This window comes from Fistularia commersonii, chromosome 16, assembly GCF_037954325.1.
Source record: "Fistularia commersonii isolate RoL2024-O1a breed Wild chromosome 16, RoL_Fcom_v1.0, whole genome shotgun sequence".
NCBI lineage: Eukaryota > Metazoa > Chordata > Actinopteri > Syngnathiformes > Fistulariidae > Fistularia > Fistularia commersonii.
In genome coordinates, this window is record NC_141299.1 from 365,489 (window position 1) to 391,590 (window position 26,102).

General features: G+C 45.7%; 1 protein-coding gene across 2 annotated transcripts in view; it reads left to right on the forward strand.

Annotated features, from left to right (window-relative positions):
- Positions 1–665: 665 nt before the first annotated feature.
- Positions 666–26,102, forward strand: part of pde4ba (phosphodiesterase 4B, cAMP-specific a) — a 127,050-nt gene continuing 101,613 nt past the window's right edge. The window contains exons 1-2 of one of the 2 annotated variants that reach the window (XM_086161397.1): positions 16,880–18,460; positions 25,062–25,179. Coding sequence is in view for 1 of the 2 variants with exons in the window: in XM_086161396.1 (XP_086017522.1) it covers positions 737–789 (53 nt within the window). In the remaining variant the exon portion in view is untranslated. Of the gene's footprint in view, positions 790–16,879; positions 18,461–25,061; positions 25,180–26,102 lie in introns of those variants that run through there. The other variant, XM_086161396.1, reaches the window with a different exon arrangement.

The following is a 26,102-nucleotide window of genomic DNA, read 5'->3' on the forward strand; positions in this document are numbered from 1 at the left end:
CTTTTGCAGAGCCGGGGGCTGCTTTCAGCAGGGAGGTCAACCACACAGCGGCTGATGGAAGGAGAATGAGACAGGAGGACTCGGGGCGCAGTTCTCCAGCCCTTCTGAATCTTTCATAAAGTCGATCTCCAGTTCAGAGATGCACTGGGGGTGGGGGGTTTTGGGGAGAAGGTCTCCAGAGCTGAGATGCACATCTAGCAGGAGGGACATTTGTCAGTCTGCAAGACCCGGAGAGGAACGGTGAAACTGCGTCTCGTCAGAGGAGTTGTGTATGTGTGTGAGTGTGTGGTGGGGGTTTGGAGCTTCTGCTGATGATCCAGCAGAAACACAAAGAGAGCGTCTGCTGCATGGCTTCTCCCCAAATAGTGACAATTTAACCTCGCAGCCAAGACGGTACGTGTTTACCAGCCTTTCTGAGATACTTGTGTGACACCCAACCCTCCCCCTCCTCGGTTCCTCACCTCAAGACGTCTCCAGCCGGAGTGTCCTCGGACAGGAGGTCTTCTGAAATACATGAGGGGCCAAAGCGACTGAGTTTCGGCCGATTGGAAGACAAACGTTTCGAAGGTCCGTGGGGATGTCCGCTAACGAAATGGATTCCTGCATCCGGACATTCAAGGAGCACATGCACCTGGAGCTGGAGCCCCCCAAGGTGCCTGGCGTGGTGGGGGGGAAGCGGGGCGCCACCTCCCCGAAACTTTCCCCGCGGAGCTCACCGCGTCTCTTCCGCAAGCTAATGGTCAACAAGAGCATCAGGCAGAGGCGCCGCTTCACTGTGGCTCACACCTGGTAAGGCTTGGCGGGATTACCAATGGGGGTTAGAGAGAGAAGAAGGACGTAGTGAGGTCAAAAATATTGTTGGTTGAAACCAGCAGCGTATGTGTGCGGAGGAAGTGTTGCCGTGCACTAGTGGGTCACTGATGGTGGTGAGACGGCAAAAATATGGGACAGAACAAAAGACATTAATCCCTGGGGAGCGAGAGGAAGAAGCCAGGGTTCGACTTGAAAAGAACGTTTAAAGGCTGTTCATGATGAACGGGGGGCAGGCAGCCTCCCGGTGATCTGTGACCGGGTTCAGGGATTACATAATGATTAAAAAAAGTGTCTGCATAGCCCCCTCCCAACCTCTGTCCTCCATTTTGCTCTGGTGTGTCTCTGCCAGGTAAACATTTTTCTGTGTGTGTTGTCACCATGACCCGATGCCGATGCTCTATCTTTGCTCTCGCAAGTCAAAAAACTCACATCACAGCGGAGCGCTGACGTTGATTCCACATGTGCTTCTGGACTGGTGAACCTTGGCCTCAGCAACGTCACATATAAGTCTTTTTTCAGCAGTTGATGCCAGGTTAATGCCATGCAATAACGTATGGATTAGTGGTTGGGATGTGATGGTGCTTGGAGTTTGACTCCAGAGCCAGAAGGTGACTTGGTTTATCACGATAAACATGGTGCACTGAAGGAGATGGAGATTCTCCACCCACCCTTAAACCTCCCCCATGACAAGAGTCATCAACCAAATCAGGAATCAACATACAGTGCATCCTCATGTTTATCCCAGAGGAGGTCATGTTGACTATCCACAGTAATTTGACCAAAAGTCCTGCTCATTAGGCTGGAGGTTAGGGTTGGGAGGGGGGCTATTTTGGGCTGTGGGGGTTAGGAGGATATGAGTCCAGATATAAATCTGCTCCTGCGTGTTGCGTGTCCTCGCTGCTCTGTTTGTGTGATGGAAAAAAAAACGAGATGATGTCTTCATTCTGCTGTGTGTGTGTTGGATTAGTACGCCCATGTCCTATGTGAGTCTGCGTGCGTGCATGCGTGTGTGTGTGTGTGTGTTTGTGTGTGTGTGTGTCCGTGTGTGTTTGTGTGTGTGTATTCGAACGCATCCAAGTATTTTTGGATGCATTGCCTTTGAAAATGTAATTGGTGTTCGTGTCGCTTCACGGCAGCCGCAGCCAGAGCAGAGCTGCTCATCTGCTCTGTGGCGGTAAAGCCAATCCTTGGAGGTTGAGGGTGGGGAGGCGGGGGGGAGGGGGGGAGGGGGGGTTAGGTGCAAGGGCAAAAAAGCACATGGGAACAGCTTTGTTTCGGGCTGAATTTATCCGCGCTGCCTTTTCTCTCATCTGTCACATTGGTGTGACGCAAAGACCCGAGAATGGACGTTAGTGCCCATTAACTCCTTGTCAGGCTATCTCCGTGGTAAAGTGTCCTTTGCCATGGCGGCAGGACTCCAACACACTCAGCGTAATCCTCTGAGAGGTGAGGGAGGACACCTGCAAGGGGAAATTGGAGGAGTAACACGATAAGTGTGTGTGTCTGTGTGTGTGTCTGTGTGTCTGTGTGCTGATCTGAACAGTTGGAGGAAATGTGGATACATGCACACACACTTTGCATCGTAAGTCCTAAGTTCTGTGCACTAATTTGCAGAGTTGGCAAATTACTTTTCGTTTGTAGCACAGCCTGGTAACATTTTATTAGTAATTCATTCATGCACTCAGGGCTACAGGAGCACTGGAGAGGCAGTGAAAGGCCACATATAGGAGCGTACAACCGTTCTCATGCTGCATGGACCTGTATCCATTCACCCTTTCGTTAAGTCTGGAAACATTTGCGTCTTCATTTTTTTATTTTTTTGGACTGTGTTAGGAAGGGAGGGGTTTCTCTGCAGGGCTTTGGGTTCCTGTCCCTGGTGCTTTTGAAGTCCGAGCCTGTCGCACAAAGAGACGTCTGGCCTCCTCCCAGACCACAACCCCCTTCCCTTAATTTTCCAGCTGAGCGTTTGACATCACATGTATGACTCAGTCAGGATTCTCTCGAAAGACCCCACCCCGCCTTGCATGTGCGCAATGCCCACGTCCCCTTCCTCCTCACACTCTCTTTTGTGAAAGTCATCCCTGCAGGTTGGCTGCGTCTCACGGATCAACAATGCACCTTCTCCCTTCTCTTGCTCATGGCAGTGGTGCCGACTGGTGAACTCTTCACCCCCTTCCCGTAGGACAATGCCTCCTCTGTTCCAGCCGGTCAGCTGCCCCCTCCCCTCTTTGTCTTTTCTTGCATTTTGCGCTCGCTGTCTGCAACATTCTTCTCGCAGTATAGTCGGTTTTATTGTCCTCTATCGGTCTTTGCAGACATTCCTTTATGCCACGTCTTTTTTTTATTTCTTTTTGTGCTTGCCACACGGTGTAAATGTTTGATGTGAGTGGAAGGAGATGAAAGTTAAAGATGTCTTTTCCTTTTTGAGGCTGATGAGTAGCCGATGTCTCCACGGTAAAGTGCCATCAAAATGACGACCCCCTGCTGTGGGGAGATGTGCGTCAGACACAAAAAAAAATAACCAGGGCAGCGCTTCACCACGTTGTAGTAGTCCCCGGAAAAGCAAGCAGAGGTAGCGACACACAGATGGTTATTTTCCTTTTGCTTAAATGTCAAACCAAATATCCTCCCTGCCACTATTGATTCGCTTCTGTCTCACTCACTGGCAAACATCAAAGTCCTGGAGTGAGTACTCCCTGCTAGCCGCCTGTTGCTTGTGTCGGTTTGCGGGCAAAGGGATGCAGAGGGTAAATAATTTCGGACCGGGCCACAACTATTGTAACCTCTGGTGCAAAATGGCTATGTATTGACTTATTATCACAGCCCAGCTTCGTTCCATGTGCAGCCTGGTATAAAGAGTATTCAACGGTTGCTATGGAAACCATTGATGTCAGGTGCCATCCATAATGTACAGCCAATAGCAGCTTTCAGACAGAAAAGTTCTGAGCTTCAATTCGGTTCTAGGAAGTAGCCTCACCCCTGTGGAACCATTAATTTTGTGTTCCCACAGGCCATGCAACTTGCACCTGAAGGTCCACACTTGACAACAAACCACCGAAAAAGAAGAAGAAGGAGAAGAAGAAGAAGAAGAAGATGAAGACGAAGACGAAGATGAAGACCACAAAGGCGACATGGAGATGGAAGCAGCCACACCGTCCCATGGGCTATCAGATGATTGGAGTGTTTTTATCTTCTCCCTGCATTGCTGGGGTGGGCTAAGTGTGATTAGTGGGGTAGTGCTACGTTTTCAGCTCACAGGGGAAGATGGGCAGCAACCCCGCAGCGACCCCGCTGTTCTGACATTTTCCGGGAGTTCGTTCCAATACTGAGGAGCCAAGACCGAGAAGAGCCGAGATCGGTTCGTTCAGCAGCCAGGGGCTCTGAGTGATGGGGTGGACAGTCCCCGAGAGGTGGCAGATCGGAGGGGACGGGTAGAGACATGTGACTAGACCTTATCTTAAAGATATGACGGGACAGTCCCATTCACTGCCCGGTAAGCGAGCACCAGGGTCTTGAACTTGATGCGGGCGGCTACCGGGAGCCAGTGAAGGGACATAAGAAGGGGAGTTGTGTGGGAGAATTTGGGACAGTTGAACATCAGAAGGGCTGCCGCTTTCTGAATAAGCTCCAGAGGCCTGATGGTCACCGCTGGGGCACCATCAAGGAGGGAGTTGCAGTAATCCAGACGAGAGATGACTAGAGCCTGGATGAGTGAATCTTTGAATCTTCCTGATGCTGTGAGGGAGGAATCTGCAGGAAAGTGCGACTGCTGCGGCATTCGCTGAGAACGACAGTTGGTTGTCTAGCACCACATCCAGGTTTCTCGCAGTTCTGGTTGGCCTTGCCACAGTGTTGTCGATGGTGATGGCCAGATCTCTTTCTGTGGGAGAAAGAGCAGCTCAGTGTTGTATATGTTGAGCTTCAGGTGGTTAGTTGCCATCCAATCTGAGATCAGCTGTAATTCGGGTTCCTACCTGTGTGTCTGACGGAGGGAAGGACAGGATCAGCTGTGTGTCGTCAGCATAGCAGTGGTAAGAGAAGCCATTGGGGCGAATGACAGAACCAAGCGATGTCGTGTACAGGGAGAAGAGGAGAGGGCCTAAAACCGAACCTTGTGGAACACCAGTAGACAGTCTGCATGGATCAGACACAGCCCCCCCCCATGTCACCTAGTAGAAGTGACCTGTCAGGTAGGATGTCAACAGGGAGAGTGCAGATCATGTGACACCAAGACCCTTGAGTGGGGAGACAAGCATCTGGTGGTTGACTCTGTCGAACACGGCTGACAGGTCAACAAGTATAAGCACAGACGAGAGAGAGACCGCTCTCACTTCCTGCATTGATTGTGACTCTGCAAGGAGGGCTATCTCTGCCGAGTGACCAACTTTGAACCCTGACTGAAGAGGGTCCAGGAGGTTGTTTTGCTGAAGGTAGTGAGAGAGTTGGTTAAAGACTGCATGCTCAAGTGTTTTTGAGAGTAAGGGTAGTAGGGAGACGTGTCTATAGTTTTTGACGTCAGATGAGTCAAGTGCTGGTTTCTTGAGCAGAGGGGTGACCCTTGCAGACTTGATGGCAGATGGAAAGCAGCCTGTCTGGAGGGACGCATTGATGAGGTGAGATAGGAAGGGGAGAGGGTCTGGTGCTATGGATTGCAAAAGGGGGAGGGGACCGCGTCGAGGGAGCAGGTGGTCGGCCGGCTGGATGTTATGGGTTTGAGGACCTCGAGGGGATAGAGAGGGATGAAGAGGGGTAGGGTAGGCTGAGGTGGGTAAGGAGTAGATGAAGAGGACGGGTTGGGGGAGGGGGGAGGGTAGTGACTGGTGCAATGGGTGGGAAGGGAGAGGAGGGGTGGTTGGCTGTGGAGCGCGTTGGATTGTGAGAGAAAGAGGATCTGATGTCATTTACTTTCTTTTCAAAGAAGTTTGTGAAATCATTGGGCAGGAGGGAAGAGGTGGGGGGGGGTTGGAGAAGTGTAGTGAAGGTTTCAAAGAGTTTCTTCGGATTAGATGCAGACGATTGAATTTTGTAGCGATAGAAGGTGGCTTTTGCCTTAGAGAATAGAGGAGAAGGTGGATAGGAGCGATTGGAAGGTTTGGAGGTCATCAGGGAGTAAGGACTTCTTCCATTTGCGTTCAGCCGCTCTGAGGGTCCGTCTCTCACTACGCACAGTGTCAGATAGCCAAGGAGCTGGTGTGGTTGAGTAAACAGGTCTGGAGGTTAGGGGGCAGAGTTGTTCTATTGAGGAGGAGAGGGTGGAAATCAATGTGACAATAGCTTCGTCAGCGGGGAGGTGGGAAAATGAATTGATCGAGGGGAGAGAAGCAGTAGTGGATGAGGCAAGATCCATGGGATTCAGTCAACGGAGGTGTCTGCATGTAGAGACCAGATGGGCAGCGGGGGGAGTTGAGGGAGAGCGGTAAAGGGCTAGGGTGCAGGTGATGAAATGGTGATCTGAGAGCTCTTTTTTATCAACAGGCATGACCGAGATGTTAGGAGGGCAGCGTCTGGTGAAAATCAGGTCAAGCTGACGACCGGCCACATGGGTGGGAGGGGAGGGAGAGAGGTGAAAGTCAAAGGAACTAGTGCTTCTAGCTTGTCCTTTTCCCCACAGTTGAAGTCACCAAGAAGAGTAAGAGCGGAATCGTCAATGTGGAAGTGTGATATGAGTGCATCAAGTTCCTCCAGAAATAACCCGAAGGCCCTAGGTGGACGGTACACAACTATAATAGTGAGTCTCACTAGGTGAGTGACAAGGACGGTATGGAACTCAAAGGAGGATGGAAGAAAGTGTTGGACAGAAACAGGAGAGGATTTCTATTCCGGGCAGATTAACAAGCTGGTTCCACCGCCACGCTCATTTGCTCTGGGGGTGTGAGTGAATGTGTATATATCGGACAGGGCAGCTGATGTGGCTGTGTTTTCTGGTGTAATCCATGTATCTGTTAGAGCTAGAAAGTTTAGTGTGCAAGTGGATATACAGGCCGCAATGAAATCTGTTGTCTTTTCTTTCACTGCTGACCGGCAGTTCCAGAGAGCCCCAGATACATCCTGTTTAGTGTAGTTTGATACGATTGGACATATGAGGTTGGAAGGGTTGCGACGTATAGGTGCGACCCAACGTCTGCGGGTGGGTGCGACACTGGGGATGGGAAGGAAGCACATGGTCTAAACTAGGGAAACGGTTGATGGGTGGGTGTAACTGGGTTTTGTCAGTTTTACTTGACTGCATTTTCGCTTGAAGAAGTTTTTGCCTTTAAAATGTTTACTGCCTTGTTTCGTGTTTGCCTTCATTTGCGTTACCCTACGCTACGAAAGGCCAACTGTGAAAGGCCAGCTTTCAAGTGCGGCTGGAACTTGAGGAGCACTCATTGTCGGTCAATCGCCTACAGGCGGGAGACTGGGATACGCCCGGACACACCCGAAGTTGATGGGCCAAACAGAAACTGAAACCAATCACGACAAGGACTAGAACCACAACAACAACAGCAACAACAACGACAACAGCAACAAGCTAGTTTCAAACTGTTTACTATAGTAAATTAACTTCTACTCATAGTAATGAACTTCTAGACAAGATATGCTGCAAGAAGCTTCTCGATAGTTATTTAGTTTGGGGAGTTACTTACTGGAATGCCGAATGCTAGTCTCCTGGATTCTTTGCTGTTCTGAATTGCAATGAGCAAAATGGCTTAGTGCCTTTGTTTGAATATTGCCAACACAACCGCAATACGCCCGGACACACCCGAAGTTGATAGGCCAATCAGAAACCGAAACCAATCACAACAAGGACTAGAACCACAACAACAGCAACAGCAACAACAACAGCAACAAGCTAGTTTCAAACTGTATACTAAAGTAAATTAACTTCTACTCACAATAATTAACTTCTTGACAAGGTATGCTGCAACAAGTTTCTTGATAGTTAGTTTAATTAGGGGAATACTTACTGGAGTGCTGAATGCTAGTGTCCTGGACTCTTCTCTGTTCTGATTTGCAATGAGCAAAGTGGCTTAGTGCCTTTGTTTAAATATTGCCCTGAGACGACTGGGATACACCCGACTCTTCTCTGTTCTGAAATGCAAAGTTCATTCATTTTTGCAACAGAAGGTTATAATAGAAGACATTATTAGGGATAATGTGGTTCACTGATTCAGAAAAATAAAAATGTCTGCAGGGTGTGAGTTTGTGCCTTGTGAATGTGTGTGTTCAGTCTGTTGTAAGGTGTATTGTTATCCAGCTCTGCATCAGGGTGCCCGCCAGTCACACAATGAAGGAGAGGCAGTGCTTGATCCATCAAGACAAGTTGGAGCAGATATTATATATATATATATATATATATATATATATATATATGTAATAATAAAATAAAATAATATAAAATCTTCTTCTTCTTCTTTCGGCTTTTCCCGTTAGGGGTCGCCACAGCGAGTCAACTTTCTCCATCTAACCCTATTCTCTGTATCTTCCTCTCTCACACCAACTACTTTCATATCCTCTCTCACTACATCCATAAATCTTCTCTTTGGTCTTCCTCGAGACCTCTTGCCTGGCAGCTCCAATTCCAGCATCCGTCTACCAATACCAATAGATTCACTATCTCTTCTCTGTACATGACCGAACCATCTCAGTCTGGCTTCTCTGACCTTCTCTCCAAAACATCGAACATGTGCCGTCCCTCTGATAGACTCATTCCTGATCCTATCCATCCTGGTCACTCCCAAAGAGAACCTCAACATCTTCATCTCTGCAACCTCTAGTTCTGCCTGCTGTCTTTTGGTCATTGTAACAGTTTCTAGTCCATACATCATCGCTGGTCTCACCACTGTCTTGTACACCTTTCCTTTTATTCTGGCCGATAGTCTTCTATCACATAGTACCCCTGACACTTTTCTCCACCCATTCAAACCTGCTTGGACCCGTCTCTTCACCTCTTTTCCGCACTCTCCGTTGCTCTGGACTGTTGACCCTAAGTACCTGAAATCCTCCAGCTTCTCAATCTCCACTCCCTGTAGCCTCACCGCTCCACCCGAGTTCCTCTCGTTCACACACATATATTCTGTCTTGCTGCGACTAACTTTCATTCCTCTCCTTTCCAGAGCATACCTCCACCTCTCTAGGTTTTTCCTCTACCTGTTGTCTGCTCTCACTACAGATCACAATGTCATCTGCAAACATCATGGTCCATGGGGATTCCTGTCTAACCTCATCTGTCAGCCTATCCATCACCATTGCGAACAAGAAGGGGCTCAGAGCTGATCCCTGATGGAGTCCCACCTCCACCTTGAACTTCTCTGTTACCCCTACAGCACACCGCACCAGTGTCTCACAGCTAGCATACATGTCCTGCACCAGTCTAACATACTTCTCTGCCACTCCAGACTTCCTCATACAATACCAGAGCTCCTCTCTTGGCACCCTGTCATATGCTTTTTCTAGGTCTACAAAAACGCAATGTAACTCCCTCTGGCCTTCTCTGTACTTTTCTATTGGCATTCTCAACGCAAATACTGCATCTGTAGTACTCTTCCTAGGCATGAAGCCATACTGCTGTTCACAAATGCTGACTTCTGCTCTCAGTCTAGTTTCCACTACTCTTTCCCATAACTTCATTGTATGGCTCATCAACTTTATCCCTCTATAGTTGCCACAATTCTGCACATCCCCTTTATTCTTAAAAATAGGCACCATCACACTTTGTCTCCATTCTTCAGGCATCTTCTCACTCTCTAAGATCCTGTTGAATAATCTAGTCAGAAAATCTACCGCTGCCTCTCCTAGACACTTCCACACCTCCACAGGTATATCATCAGGACCAACTGCTTTTCCACTCTTCATCCTCTTCAATGCCTTCCTCACTTCACTTTACTCATTTTTTCTACTTTGTGGTCTACAATAATCACCTCTTCTACCCTTGCCTCTCTTTCATTTTCCACATTCATCAGTTCTTCAAAGTACTCTTTCCATCTTCCCGTCACTCTTCTAGCATCTGTCAATACATTTCCCTCTCTGTCCTTTATCACCCGGACCTGTTGTACATCCTTTCCATCTTTATCTCTCTGTTTCGCCAACCTGTATAGATCATTCTCACCCTTCTTACTATCCAACCGAGCATACAAGTCATCATAAGCCCTTTGTTTTGCCTTTGCTACCTCTATCTTAACCTTTCGCCGCACCTCCCTGAACTCCTGTCTGTTCTCTTCAGTCCTCTCAGTATCCCACTTCTTTATCGCTAACCGCTTTCTCTGTATACACTCCTGCACTTCCTCATTCCACCACCAAGTCTCCTTATCCACTTTCCTTCCAGATGACACACCAAGTACTCTTCTACCTGTCTCCCTGATAACACTAGCTGTTGTTGTCCAATCATCTGGAAGCTCACCCTGACCACCCAGACCCTTTCTCAATTCCTCCCTGAAAACCATGCAACACTCCTCCCTTTTCAGCTTCCACCATTTTGTCCTCTGCTCTGCCTTTGTCCTCTTCATCTTCCTTGTCACCAGAGTCATCCTACAAACCACCATCCTATGCTGTCTGGCTACACTCTCACCTACAACTACTTTGCAGTCACTGATCTCTTTCAGGTTACCTCGTCTATACAAGATGTAGTCTACCTGCGTGCTCCTACCTCCGCTCTTATAAGTTACCCTATGTTCCCGTTTTTTCTGGAAAAATCTACCACCATCTGTCCCTCTGCATTCCTATCCTTGATACCAAATCTGCCCATCACTTCTTCATCCCCTCTATTGCCTTCACCGACATGCCCATTGAAGTCTGCACCAATGACCACTCTCTCATTTCTGGGAATATTCTGCATCACGTCATCTAACTCATTCCAGAACTTCTCCTTCTCTTCAGATTCACATCCCACCTGCGGGGCATAGCCACTAACAACATTGAGCATCACACCTTCGATTTCCAGTTTCAGACTCATAAGTCTATCTGACATTCTTTTCACCTCTAGGACGTTCCAAACAAACTCCTCCTTCAAGATAACTCCTACTCCATTTCTCTTCTTGTCAGTACCATAATAGTACAACTTAAAGCCTGCTCCTAAGCTTCTAGCCTTACTACCTTTCCACCTGGTCTCCTGGACACACAGTATATCCACTTTCCTTGTCTGCATCATGTCCACCAACTCTCTATCTTTTCCTGTCATAGTCCCAATATTCAAAGTCCCTACTCTCAGGCCCAGTCTCTTTCCTCTCCTCCTCTCTCTCTGCTTCCGAACACGCACTCCTCCTCTTCTTCTTGTTCTTGTTCTTCGAACCACAGTAGCCCAATTTCCATTAGTACCCTGTAGGTCATCAGTACCAATGGCGGTCGTTGTTAACCCGGTCCGCGATCGGTCCGGTATGGTATAGTTTTGGTTGTCTCGCATATTTGGTTTTGGCAAAAGTTTTACGCCGGATGCCCTTCCTGACGCAACCCTCTGCATTTATCCGGGCTTGGGACTGGCACAGGGAGACACTGCTCCGTGTCCCCCCAAGGCAGGCTTGGAGAGGCACGGGCCAGTGCCGCCCTGAGGCTGCATTTTAATGAAGCTACATGAAGCTACCTAATTAGCAAATCCATGTGTTTCCGACATGCATGTACACCTCAGGGCAAACTCATGAATCGTCTCTTCCAAAGGGTTCAGCTGTGCCATTACTGGCAATCACAACAGTGTGTGTGCAAATGCACGTGTGTGTGTGTGTGTGTTCGTGTGTGTGTGTGTGTGTGTGTGTGTGTGTGTGTGTGTGTGTGTGTGTGTGTGTTGGTGTGTGTGTGTGTGTGTGAACTGTCAGCTGTGTTTTATATACAAATCACCCAGTGCGGTGAAAAGCATTCGCTAATAGCATAACGATAATAACAAGAGCTTCTCCTTTGCATGAGCACTCTGTAATCGTGCGTTTCCCCCTCGGCCCGCCATCACAGAGAAATAGCAATTATTCTCCCTTTGATTGCTATCTGTCACATTGACTGAGAGGATTTGCAGCATCACCCTGTTTTCATTTCTTTTTTTCCCTATTTGTGCAGCGGACAATGGGCAGCAATGCAGAATTGAGACAGAACTGTAGTCAGGGTTTTTTTTCTTGCCGCCGGAGATCTTCCAATGTTTTCTGAGCTTTGTTGGAATAGATGAAGACACTGCATTTGTGCTTGTTTTGTTATCCAAAGCATGGTGGCATATAAGTTGGTTTTCCACAACCAGAAGGTCCCTGGTTGGATTCCCACAGTGGGGCCTGTGTGGAGACTCCATGTTCTCCATGTGTCTGGGTGGGGTTCCTCAAAGTTCTCCGGGTTCCTCCCACAGTCCAAACACATGCAGGAGGTCCACTGGAGACACCTCATTCTCCAGATGTGTGAATGAGAGGGTGAATTATTTTATCTCTCCAGATCACTTATCAAACCAAAGGCTCAAGGAGAACATCTTAAAAGGTCTGATCATCTAAAAATAAACCAAACACGTGCATTGACCATAAACTATATTTCCCACAATTCATGCCGAACATGTTACCCGCGAGGTGACAGCATCCCGCCATTAGATTCCAGTATATCCACATCAATGCAATTTTCAACAAGTGGAATTGAGAAATACCAATTACCGTATTTTCTGGACTATACGTCGCTCCGGAGTACAAGTCGCACCAGCCATAAAATGCGTAATAAAGAAGGAAAAAACATATATAAGTCGCACTGGAGTATAAGTCGCATTTTTTTTTGGGGGGGGGGGGGGGGGGGGGGAATTTATTTAATAAAAACCAACACCAAGATTAGACATTTCATCTTGAAAGGCAATTTAAAATGAAAATAGAACAGAGAACAACAGCCTGAAAAAGTATAGCCATATGACGCATAAACAACGAACTGAGAACATGCCTGGTAGGCTATGTTAACGTAACATATTACGGTAAGAGTCATTCAAATAACGATAGCATATAGCACATGCTACAACCAAACAATCTCTGTCACTCTTAATCATAAAATCAAACGAAATCTTCTTCTTCTGTGTCACTTCTGAACAACTCCGCCAACTCCGAAGGTCGACAGTGCGCCGCTTCCTCATCTACTGGTACGTCGCTTACGTCAGAGTCACACTTGCAGTTCCTGTTATTCCAGCCTTTTTGGATCCCGACAGGATGGTGTCCTTGCTCTGATAGAGAGGCAATTGCGTTGCATGAGGCGGTAACACCAGGAAGGTCCTCCCACAGTCATTTATATTCATCTCCTTGGCAGACGCAACTGTCCTGTTGACAAGCCTCTCCCGGCAGCACGTTGTTCAAGCACCCAAGTGTTAACTCGTTCCTCTGGCCGTGACCAGCTAGCTTTTTGCCCGCGATAAGCTTTTTAGTTTTCTTCATTTCAGTAAGAGTAACCTCCGCTTTTCACCACTCCCTTACAAGTTTCTCACTAACTTCAAACTTTCTGCTGCTCGATCGCCATTTTCGGCTGCATATTTCACTACATCCAGCTTGTAACCTGCAGAATATGATTTTCTTTTCGGTGCCATTTTTGTTCTGCCCTTCTCAGTTGTTTTTATAAGTTAGCGTGAATGTTGAAATGATCAATTTTCATAAGTACAGAAGTTGCTGGCAACTTCTTTTTTCACAACCCACTTCTGCCATGACCCGCCCCCGCTAAATTTTGATTGGTTGGCATGTGTGTGTGACGATTGTTGTTATATTGAAGACACACACGCAGACACAGACACACACATATCAGAGCAAGAGAGCTCAATTATTTCACACATAAGTCGCTCCAGAGTATAAGTCGCAACCACCGCCAAACTATGAAAAAAACGCGACTTATAGTCCAGAAAATACGGTATCCCTAAATGTCCAGGAAGAGAAAAGTTGATGCAGATGGAACGCTGTTTCAAGAAAGATGGGAATGCATATGTAACATTCTAGTTTTGAATAAGTAACAAATGCAGAGTTATTCAACATTAAGGAGTTACATTTATTTTATATTCATTTGGTATGTATTTTTACTGTTAGCGTTACATGTGGCCCTTTGAGGGCAACTGTTGTGCTGATGTGGCCCTCGGTGAAAATGAGGTTGACACCCCTGGTCTAGATGGTATGTGAATGACTGAGTTATTGGTTTAATGTCTTTTGGAGACGTTTGAATTAATTTTTTATGTCTATATGAAATGTGACAGTGAGTGAATAAATCGGTGAATGTTATCCGTCTATATGTGTGAATGAGTGAGTGAATGTCATTTGTCTCTATATGACTGAGAGTGAATGGTTGTATATCTTTCTAAAATGTGTGAATGAGTGAATGAATGTTATTTCTATATGACGTGTGAATGAGTGGGTGAATAGCTTGTCTTTATGAGATGTGTGAATGAGTGAGTGAATAGTTTGTCTATGAGACATGTGAATGAGTGAATAAATGTCATGCATCTATATGACGCATGAATGACTGAGTGTACAGACATACAGTCAAAGGTGTGATTTTAGGCTTTCCTAAATTTCTCTCAGACATTTCTCCTTAAAAATCTCAAATAGAGGGTTCCAAAGTAACAATGAAGTTTTCCTCCATGGCTTCATCATAGACGGGTCAAACTTTCAAGAAGTTCAGGATTTCGTAGACTGTCCAAATCATCTCGTGGCACGACAGCATTCTCAATGCTCCTTGCAGATAAACAAGATGCTGGCAACAGATTTGCATGTTGTGGCGCTGGCATCGTGGTGATGCCAGTGCCACAACATGCAAATCTGTCAAACCTGTCATTGTCATGGTCGCTGTCAGGGATGCGTGTGCGTCGTTGTGATTGCATACATCGCATTGGCGCTCTCTGATTGTACACCAGCAGTGCATGCGTATATATGTGTGTTTTAGCTACTTGAAAGATGGCGCCCGTGCATCCATCTGTGCCTGAGATTGTTGTGTGTCTGTGTATGTGTGTGAGTGTGTGTGTGCAGGCACACGTTCTGTCTCCTTGACTCACTGTCACCACAGGCCAGTGGGGAAACTGCCACCCACACACTTTCTAATATTCAGATGTTGTGTGTCCGTGTGTGTGTGTGTGTGCGCACGCACACATCAAGCGATAAAATTGGACTTGGAGAGTGGCTGAATGGGTTTCTCTTGGTTTGTGCTCAGGAATAATATGATTTTATGTGCAGTGTTTCATTTAGGCCCTGTGTATGTGTGTGCGTGTGGGTGTGTGTTTAATAACGGGTGACCGCTGGGTCACAGCGAGCCATGTGGCCAGTGTTTATCCACGCTGGGATGTTGGCTGTGAAATCCTGGCGCCGCCCTCATATCTAAATGTCATTTTGTGTTCTGTTCCGTCTGCTGTTTTTAATACATGGGCCGTCGCTTGTCCGTGGCGCCAAGAGGTTTTACCACTTTGTTTGCTTTCTGCTCCACTTCTCTCAAAATTTGCCATCCTCTTCATGGTGGCCCGTTCTCTACCCTGCGTTTCCATGGCCGATCCTGACTACACCAGGTGGGAAAAAAAACACCTGGATGTGCATCCTCGCGGTGACACACGGTCAGGGGAGTTAGAGCCTCACCTGTCATAATGACCAAAAAAAAACAGTAATGTAAGACAAATATTAACTTTTTTTCAACTGATCTGATTCATAATTGTATTATCTGTACGTTTCCAATCCTTTTTTTTTAAAGTTAAAGGTACAAAATCGCTGAATTTCCTGATGAAATTTAAGCCAAGGTGCTGCAGCCGAGCTCACCTCTGCACTTGTTGTCCCTCACGAACTGCCCTGCATTGCGCGTGATCATTTCTGTTTCTCAGCATGTTGCCTATAGAGATGCAGCCACAGCGCGGCACTGGCCTATGTCTCTCCAAGCCTGCCTTGGGGGGCACGGAGCAGTGTCTCCCTGTGCCGGTCCCAAGCCCGGATAAATGCAGAGGGTTGCGTCGGGAAGGGCATCCGGCGTAAAACTTTTGCCAAAACCAAACATGCGAGTCAACCAAAACTACACCATACCGGATCGGTCGCGGACCGGGTTAACAACGACCGCCATTGGTACTGATGACCTACAGGGTACTAATGGAAATTGGGCTACTGTGGGTCGAAGAACAAGAACAAGAAGAAGAGGAGGAGTGCGTGTTCGGAAGCAGAGAGAGAGGAGGAAAGGAAAGAGTCTGGGACTGAGAGTAGGGACTTTGAATATCGGGACTATGACAGGAAAAGGTAGAGTTGGTTGACATGATGCAGAGAAGGAAGATGGATATACTGTGTGTCCAGGAGACCAGGTGGAAAGGTAGTAAGGCTAGAAGCTTAGGAGCAGGCTTTAAGTTGTACTATTATGGTACTGACAAGAAGAAAAATGGAGTAGGAGTTATCTTGAAGGAGGAGTTCGTAAGGAACGTCCTAGAGGTGAAAAGAATGTCAGATAGAATTATGAGTCTGAAACTGGAAATTGAAGGTGTCATGCAGAATGTTGTTAGTGGCTATGCCCCGCAGGTGGGATGTGAATCTGAAGAGAAGGAGAAGTTCTGGAATGAGTTAGATGAAGTGATGCAGAATATTCCCAGAAATGAGAGAGTGGTCATTGGTGCAGACTTCAATGGGCATGTCGGTGAAGGCAATAGAGGGGATGAAGAAGTGATGGGCAGATTTGGTATCCAGGATAGGAATGCAGAGGGACAGATGGTGGTAGATTTTGCAAAAAGGATGGAAATGGCTGTAGTGAATACCTTTTTCCAGAAAAAACAGGAACATAGGGTAACTTATAAGAGCGGAGGTAGGAGCACGCAGGTAGACTACATCTTGTATAGACGAGGTAACCTGAAAGAGATCAGTGACTGCAAAGTAGTTGTAGGTGAGAGTGTAGCCAGACAGCATAGGATGGTGGTTTGTAGGATGACTCTGGTGACAAGGAAGATGAAGAGGACAAAGGTAGAGCAGAGGACAAAGTGGGGGAAGCTGAAAAGGGAGGAGTGTTGCATGGTTTTCAGGGAGGAATTGAGAAAGGGTCTGGGTGGTCAGGGTGAGCTTCCAGATGATTGGACAACAACAGCTAGTGTTATCAGGGAGACAGGTAGAAGAGTACTTGGTGTGTCATCTGGAAGGAAAGTAGATATGGAGACTTGGTGATGGAATGAGGAAGTGCAGGAGTGTATACAGAGAAAGAGGTTTGCGAAGAAGAAGTGGGATACTGAGAGGACCGAAGAGAACGAACAGGAGTTCAGGGAGATGTGGCGAATGGTAAAGATAGAGGTAGCGAAGGCAAAACAAAGGGCTTATGATGATTTGTATGCTCGGTTGGATAGTAAGGAGGGAGAGACTGATCTATACAGGTTGGCGAAACAGAGAGATGAAGATGGAAAGGATGTACAACAGGTCCGGGTGATTAAGGACAGAGAGGGAAATGTATTGACGGATGCTAGAAGAGTGACGGGAAGATGGAAAGAGTACTTTGAAGAGCTGATGAATGTGGAAAATGAAAGCGAGGCAAGGGTAGAAGAGGTGACTATTGTAGACCACAAAGTTGCAAAAATTAGTAAAAGTGAAGTGAGGAAGGCATTGAAGAGGGTGAAGAGTGGAAAGGCAGTTGGTCCTGATGATATACCTGTGGAGGTGTGGAAGTGTCAAGGAGAGGCAGCGGTAGATTTTCTGACTATATTATTCAACAGGATCTTAGAGAGTGAGAAGATGCCTGAAGAATGGAGAAGAAGTGTGATGGTGCCTACTTTTAAGAATAAAGGGGATGTGCAGAATTGTGGCAACTATAGAGGGATAAAGTTGATAAGCCATACAATGAAGTTATGGGAAAGAGTAGTGCAAACAAGACTGAGAGCAGAAGTCAGCATCTGTGAACAGCAGTATGGCTTTATGCCTAGAAAGAGTACTACAGATGCAGTATTTGCGTTGAGAATGCTAATAGAAAAGTACAGAGAAGGCCAGAGGGAGCTGTATTGTGTTTTTGTAGACCTAGAAAAGGCATATGACAGGGTGCCAAGAGAGGAGCTCTGAATGAGGGGAACTCGGGTGGAACGGTGAGGCTACAGGGAGTGGAGATCAAGAAGCTGGAGGATTTCAGGTACCTAGGGTCAACAGTCCAGAGCAACGGAGAGTGCGGAAAAGAGGTGAAGAGACAGGTCCAAGCAAGTTGGAATGGGTGGAGAAAAGTGTCAGGGGTACTATGTGATAGAAGACTTTCAGCCAGAATAAAAGGAAAGGTTTACAAGACAGTGGTGAGACCAGCGATGATGTATGGACTAGAAACTGTTACAATGACCAAAAGACAGCAGGCAGAACTAGAGGTTGCAGAGATGAAGATGTTGAGGTTTTCTTTGGGAGTGACCAGGATGGATAGGATCAGGAATGAGTCTGTCAGAGGGACGGCACATGTTTGATGTTTTGGAGAGAAGGTCAGAGAAGCAAGACTAAGATGGTTCGGTCATGTACAGAGAAGGGATAGTGAATATATTGGTAGACGGATGCTGGAATTGGAGCTGCCAGACAAGAGGTCTCGAGGAAGACCAAAGAGAAGATTTATGGACGTAGTGAGAGAGGATATGAAGGTAGTTGGTGTGAGAGAGGAAGATACAGAGAATAGGGTTAGATGGAGAAAGTTGACTCGCTGTGGCGACCCCTGAAGGGAAAAGCCGAAAGAAGAAGAAGAAGAAGAAGAAGAAGAAGAAGAAGAAGAAGAAGAAGAAGAAGAAGCATGTTGCCTATAGAATGTTTGTAGATTCATAATGTCATTATATATACCACAACCCTCTACAAGCTGTGTAATGTTGTTAGCGTAAGCGTATGATACAATTATTCTTGCTGATCAGAAAATAAACTGCAGAGAAAAGTCATGAGGCAGACAATTGCACTACTGTGCCTCATCTGAGGGGGGTTGCAGGTTACAGCTGTCCTCCTTCTATAAGCAATGTAGAATAAAATAATAAGATATATTAAAGGAAACAAGAAGGAGCTCACAGCAAAGTAACAGTTTTTCGTGGAGAAGTGTGTGTGCGTGGACTTCATACAAAATAGATATAAAGACAAGACCACAAATTGTTTTTAGTTTTATAAAGAAAAAGTTTTATTTAGAAAAATTAGATGAGACTATAGGTAACAATTAACTCTTTCAACTTCTTACAATAATAAATATCATTTCAAAGAAAGTCAGTGCCTCACCAGCCATGAATCTCAAGGCACGCCACTGGTCCTTGTGGCCTCCGAGGCTGGGACACCTGCCATACTAACTGCTGGTGAGAACAAGTATGGCGTTTTAATGGGTCTCATCACATAAGTGGCGGCGACATCGTTTAACCCTGGTGGATGTCTGCCCCCCGGCGCTGATTGCATTACTTTCTCATTTGGCTTTTTCCACCTGCCTGTCGCCCATCTTTTCCATCGAGCTCATCCTGTGATTAAGGCCCCTGTTTGCCTTCGCTCCATTTTCCATTCATTAGCGCGGCTTTCCGGCAGCGCTTGTTTAGTTAGCGTCACATTGATTTATGCACATGAAAGCTGTGAGAGGGGGCTCTTCATGCACTAGTCTGGGTAACTCTGTGACGCAGCTGCAGAAATCCACAATGCGAGCAGCGGCAGCAGTACACTTTCCCACTTTTCCCAGTGCTCTGGGCACTGTGTATTTGTATACTTTTTTATTTTATTTATTTTTTTCATACAAGTACAGATATCTCCTGTAATCCAGCTGACATTATTTTGCTCTGTGACACTGGAGAAATGAAATTCTAAAAAAAAAAAAAAACTTGAATATTATTATAAAACCACACAATAAATACACACCATCAGTGTGTTCCTTTTTCATGATGCATTCTATTTATTTTGTATTTACTGATTTAAGTTTAGAAATTGTATTTAATTTAATTCATTTATTATTTTTTCATTTATTATTATTATCTATAATTATGATTATTACAGTATTATTAAAATTATTATTATTATTACTGTTAGTATTATTATTATTATTATTTATACTTTTTTTTCATGTTTTATAATAATTTGAGCCTGAGAACTGTGGATTGCGGCAAAATGAAAATCATCTTTTAAAATGCTGGAAACTTTGTAACTCAGAGGAGTGTGGGTGAGGCTTGATGTAGACAGGAAAAAAAATCTCCCAGAGGCCTAAGGAAACACACACACAGACACACACACACAGACACACACAGGGATAAATAAATAGGTGTACGATATAAAGAATATTCCCAGTGGCTTGTGGAAAACCCTCCAATGCCATCTCTTTAATCAACATAACAAATGGCCCCGGGGAAAAAAAATTAAAGCTAAATCAAATCGCCACGTCTGTCGTTTAGCAGTGTGTGTAGCTGCACAATCGGTTCTGCAAGCCCTTCAGATAAGTGTAAGAATAAGTGTTGATGACGCTGTCGCTTCAACCAATCAGATTTTGAGTTGGCAACATCAAAGCCCTCTAGCAGGTTTGAGCAACGTCAGTGTATTCACACCCTCTGATTGCATAGTCACAGAGTGGACAACTGTATTAGCGAGGAGAAGCATACTAGCAAACTGTGAAAAAAATATATAGTTGTGTTTGTTTAATATTGTTTTTTTTCAACCCACAATGGCTGTAGGAGGAGAAGAAACGGATTTAGTTACTAATATATTGTTAAAACGGTCTTCTTTTTGAAGAAAAGCTGGACATAGTAAAGATTACGCGTGAGGGAGTACACAGTGGAAGAGTACACAGTTGGGCATCCTGTTGTCGCCACGTGATGCGCTCACACGAGCTAATTTTAACACCACAGGGGTTATCTATCTGCGATGCACCTCTCTTTATACTGCATTTCTGGATAATAAGATGTTATTTTATAGCCATAGACTAATTATTGGGGGGGGTGGATTGATTTGGATTACTACTGAAGGCCTAGGTGTAAAATGTGCTGCGAGGAGTAGCCCCCCCAGATAAGGCTGAGCTGTTAGCAAGGGTTCTCGGCTGGTGAGGAACATCTGGGGAAAGTTTCCCGTTACCCAGCTGAGCTTTCACTCAGAGCGTAATAACTCTGCTGAGGGATGAGCACTGGGACATTGCAGGATAAAACCAATTGGGTTTCACCCCCCCATTCATGCCACATATGCAGACATACAACCCTTCACCCTTTCATTTTCTGTTTGTACTTTTTTTGTTATTCTTTTTTTTTACTGCTATTATTTCTGGACTATAAGACATTATTTTTTTTTTCCAATGCTTTGAACACTGCGGCTTAAATAATGATGTGGCTAATTTATGGAATTTTGAGGGGCTAACAAGCTTCATGCTGCCAAAACGTTTAGCCTCGTTGCATTGGAACAATTAAATTACCGTGAAATTCTGAGGCTGTTTAATTCTGACACCGAAGAAGACTTAATGTTTTTAGTGTGCAGGACTTGAAGAGAAATATAAATAGAAGAGACAAGTGACAACAACAAGAATAAAAATAGATAACAGAATGACAACAACAAGGATAATAATAATAATCAAAATGATAATCAAAATGACAACAATGAGTTTTTCCTTGAGATTTTTCCTTGTGTTATTCATCTTTTTCATCACTGTTCAGAAATAAGCATTTCCAGTATGTATTGTAGATGTTACTGGTGTGTAATTAATTCAATGTTTAAAAAAATGTTTCTGTGTAAATATCTCATGTTACAACATGGATACCTGCTGCTTAGATGTGGCCTATATATGTACACATAGATTTATTTAGTTATTTTTAGCCGCAGCAGCTTACATTCAGGTGCACTCAATTGTCTGGAAATTACAGTATTTGCACTAATTGCAATGCTGCTGCAACAATTGAATCCCCATTGTTGGATCAATAAAGTCTATCTTATCTTATTTAGGTGTCATATAGAGTCCTGCAACCATTTAGCCTCTCATTTAGAGGCAATGTAAGGTCTCCAATGAACCTCCTGCATGTGTTTGGGCAGTGGGATTAACCCAGAGAACCCTGAGGAACCTCACGCAGAAATGTAGAGAACATGGAGATGCCAAAGAAACCTTCTTGCCATGAGGAAGGTTGTGTTCTCCAAGCACAGCTCCTTTATACTGTCACAATGATCCGAGATTCTTTTGGGTCCGTGTAGAAATGACAGCAAAAAAAGAGCAAAAGATCAGCTTTGGAATTTGTCAGGATTGGAGAGACTCCAGGGTTCCCACCACTAAGCTGGAGGACGAAAGGCTGCCATTCTCGGAGCAGATCAGTGGCTCATATTTGCTGCAAGATTCATGTTCATATCCACGAACTGATCGTGCAGCTACTGACTAAAAATAGATGAAGAGAGAAGAGAGAGCTTTGTGGCCTGATGTTCAGCTGGCACCACAGGAAGGAGGTGAGACTGGTTACCTGTGTCATCCTCAGGTCAGGACCTTGCGCTGGACCTGAAAGACAAGGACCACTGCTGAGAAGGTCAGAGAAGGGACAGAGAGGATCTCCAATGTGACTGCAGAGTTCATCCCACCGCCCAGAAATATATAGGAGGTTCATGGAGGCTTAAATAGTCCAGATGTGTGAATGAGAGGGTTAATGTTTTATGTCTCTGTATAAGGCCTGCTTGGTTGAAAGGGTGAATTTGTCTCCATAAGTGACTCTGTGAACAATTCCAGGGCAAGACCCACCTCTTTGCCAGTGACAGCTGGGATTCACTCCATCAGCACTGCATCCCTGACTGCAGGATAAGCAGGATAGATAATGAATGAATGAATCAGAATTGCTTTATTCACCTGTTAATTTTGTATCTACAAGGAATTTACTTTGGTTGATGGTGCTAAACAGACAACATATAACAGGCATTAAATAAGTCAAAAATAAAGTAAGATCAGGGCGATTAAGGTTGTTTTTGCAAAATGGCAAGTTGTGCAAAGAAGTGCAAGGTAGTGCATTAGAGGGGTTGGGACAGTGTCAGAAGGGGTCCGGGGTATTATTGATGATGCATGAGTTGGGAGTGGTTGGAAAAGTCCATATCTTGGGTGAGAGGGGCTGCCCGGGATCTTGCTGTGCGCCTCTGGGTCCTGGAGGTGTACAGGTCCTATAGATAGATTCCATCCAATCATCCTCTCTGCAGACTGGATGATACACTGTAGTCTGCCCTTGTCTCTGATGGTGGCGGCATACCAAATGGTACCAGAAATGAGGATGACTCAATGATGGAGGTGCAGAAGTGCACCATCAGAGACAAGGACAGGTTAAACTTCTTTAACTGTATCAGGAAAAACATCCTCTGCTTCACTTTGCTTGTGAGGGAGCTGATGTTCAGCTCCCACTTGAGGTCCTGGGAGATGATTGTTCCCGGGAAGTGGCAGCTAGAGAGTCCCTCAGGATTACTAGGGTAGGGAGAGTAGGGCTGGGTTCTTCCTTAAATCGACCACCATCTCAGTCTTCAGAGCATTTAGCTCAGAGGTGTCAAACTCATTTTGGTCCGAGGGCCACATATGGCCTCATATGATGTCAAAGGGGCCGGACTAAAATCATAGCGTTATTACCTAGAAGTAACACTAAGTCTTCTAAATTTGGACTTATGAGATGAGATAAAGTTGTTCTCATCTCTCATCTCATCTTATAAGTCCAATTTTTTCCTTTGTTTTAGTGTAAAGGAAAACAAGTACATTATAAAAATCTTGAAATGTAATGAACTGTCCCTTTAAAAATGCATGGCCAACAACCTGAGAAAAGTAAGTGCAGTTTCAACAACACTATGCCCCAGTTCTGTCCATACACTTCTTCATGTCTTTTGTTGTATGTTTGCCATGGCACGTCTCATAGTGGCACCAAAACTAACCTCAATGAACAGATGAGAAGTGGTCAATTTTTCTTGGAAAACTCTATACTCAATGTCCACTTTTCTCTTTTTTGACAACGACATCTTGCTGATGAGGGTGTTGGGGCCAATGGAAAAGCAGGTAAATTTCTAACAATAAGACAAAAATCTGATTTACAGACCCGGAAAATGCATTGCTGCCATCTGCTGTAAATTCTGAGACACATCGTGTTGTGCCATATTGCTAACACAGACTAAAACAGTGCGCCCCCAGCAGACAATATAGGGACTGCATTTTTATTTTAAAAAAGTAGTTCATGATTTTTATGTATTTTTTCAAAATGTAGATTTATTCCACAGGTTGGATTGGACTCCCTGGTGGGCTGGTATCAGCCCACGGGCTGTTTGACACTCCTAATTTAGCTCCAAGTTATTCTGACTGCGCCAGGTCACTCGATGTTCGATCTCCCATCTGTAGGCAGGCTCATACCCACAAGAGATGAGTCCAATGAGGGTGGTGTTGTCTGTGATCTTCAGGAGCTTCACAGACTGGTGACTGGAGGTGCAGTCGCTGGTGGAGAATGAATTAATGAATGAATGAATGAACTCTAACTAGACAATGGGTGTTCGCAGTGCAGACAGGAGGAGTTGGGAATAGAACCACCAACCTTGGCGTGACGCTCGCTCTGCCGGCCGAACCCTGTCCGCCCCAAAATCTGCCGATGCCCCGGCGAATATCGTTTTACAGAGTAAAAGTCCGTTACCTGCTGGAGCAGATGGCTGGTGTTCAAACTCGAGGGGAACGTCTGTGTCTTCACTCGTAATCCTTTTCATGTGAATTTTTTTTTCGATTTCTCATCCACGCATCACAGAGTATGGAAATTTGACGGTATCTGAGAGACTCACAAAATCATGGCCATGTGATACAATGTTTGCCCAGACACCGATCCAGACCCGTGATTGTGTGTTTACTCAGCTCCAGCTGACCGGGGTAATTAAATATTCTCTCCCTGCTTTCCGCCCTCCGTCCCTGCATTCTCTCTCAGCCCTTTTTCTAGACAGGGCCTTAACTTCATCACTAATGCAAACGAAACCCGTGCCTCCATTTTCCCCCTCGCATCCATAATTCACCCGTTGCTCTCGTCTCACATGAGGACTCGCCATCAGATGTTTTAAATTAACGCATGGGGGTGTATCGCCTCCTTCTCCTGGCGTCCTCGACCGCTGCTCCCTCTCCTGCTTCTCCCTTTGGAGCTCAGAGGGCATTTAATGTAATCGCTTTTATTGCCCTCTCCACCAGCCACAGTGGGATTCTTTCTTTTCCCTCTGTTCCATCCATCCATCACCATTCTTACCTTCGCCTGCAACGGTTCATAGACTTTGTGTCGGGATGCCGCCCATTAACCGTTGCCTTAATTAAAATCAATAGAGGGATGTAGAATTGAATGTGGCCAGGAAGGAGAGTCAACCGGGAAACTTCCAGTACCCATTCCTCCTGTCTGTGTGTGAAGAGAAGGTTGTTGATGGCTGATTGGCGCCTGTTTTTCTGTTCCCTGGCGACTGAAGCACCAGACGGGCAGCGGCATGTGGCAAAGTTTGCACGCCAGATCGGCGCTGGCTGCGGCATGGGCCTGACTCATCGGGCCGCTACGGATGGCGTTCCAGATAACGCTGCAAGATAGAGGTGAGATAACCGCAAACGCGTGAATGATGAAGCGCCTTGGCAGCATATCCCCGTCGAAATAAAGCGCTCTGACCCGTGTGGACACAAATACCCATCGGAGAAACGCAATTATTTTCGATCGCCGTTAGCACCCATCCTAGAAAGGGGGATTCTTTGTCCAACGGGCCATGGCGCATTCTAAAAAGCAGAGAAAATGCACATTGGACCATCCAGAGAGCTTCCTCAGGTTACTGTGTTATTCATATCTTTTCTCTGGTGGCTGAGCACACATACAGGAAACCTGTCAACAAACACACACACACACACACACACACACACACACACACACACACACACACACACACACACACACACACACACACACACACACGCGAGACATGGAAAAAAAATTTCCCCCCCTAACTGGATGTCACTAGCGAGGAGTATCACTTCACTTGTGAGCGTCCTCCTTATCCCGCCTGAGCACCCTCATCTTCAATCCTCCCTCCAACCAGGTCTAAACACAGGATCTGGAATCAGCCACGGCTTCACTGCATGAAAACCACAAAAGCAACCCCACCTTCGAGGCACATGTTGGTCAATATTATGAAAATATTTGTCAGGACCAACAGAAGAGATGCCCAAGGTCGCTGCATAGACTTTATGGTTGAGCGTTATGGCTCTGCAGGGTGGCATCTGGAGAGAAGATAATATCTTCACATGTGGCCTTTCCCTTGATGGAATCGGTTAATGTACGTTTTAGCGGCAGGGAGTGAAGGCAAATAACAAAGACTTGTATAGAGAACATGGCTAGTGTATAGCAGGCATGTCCAAAATCTGGCTTGCGGGCCAAATACGGCCCGCATTTCAATTTAGACCAGCCCACAGCCTCTGTCATAAAATCAATTATATCCGGCTGCCAGAACAGTATGGTACAACACAAG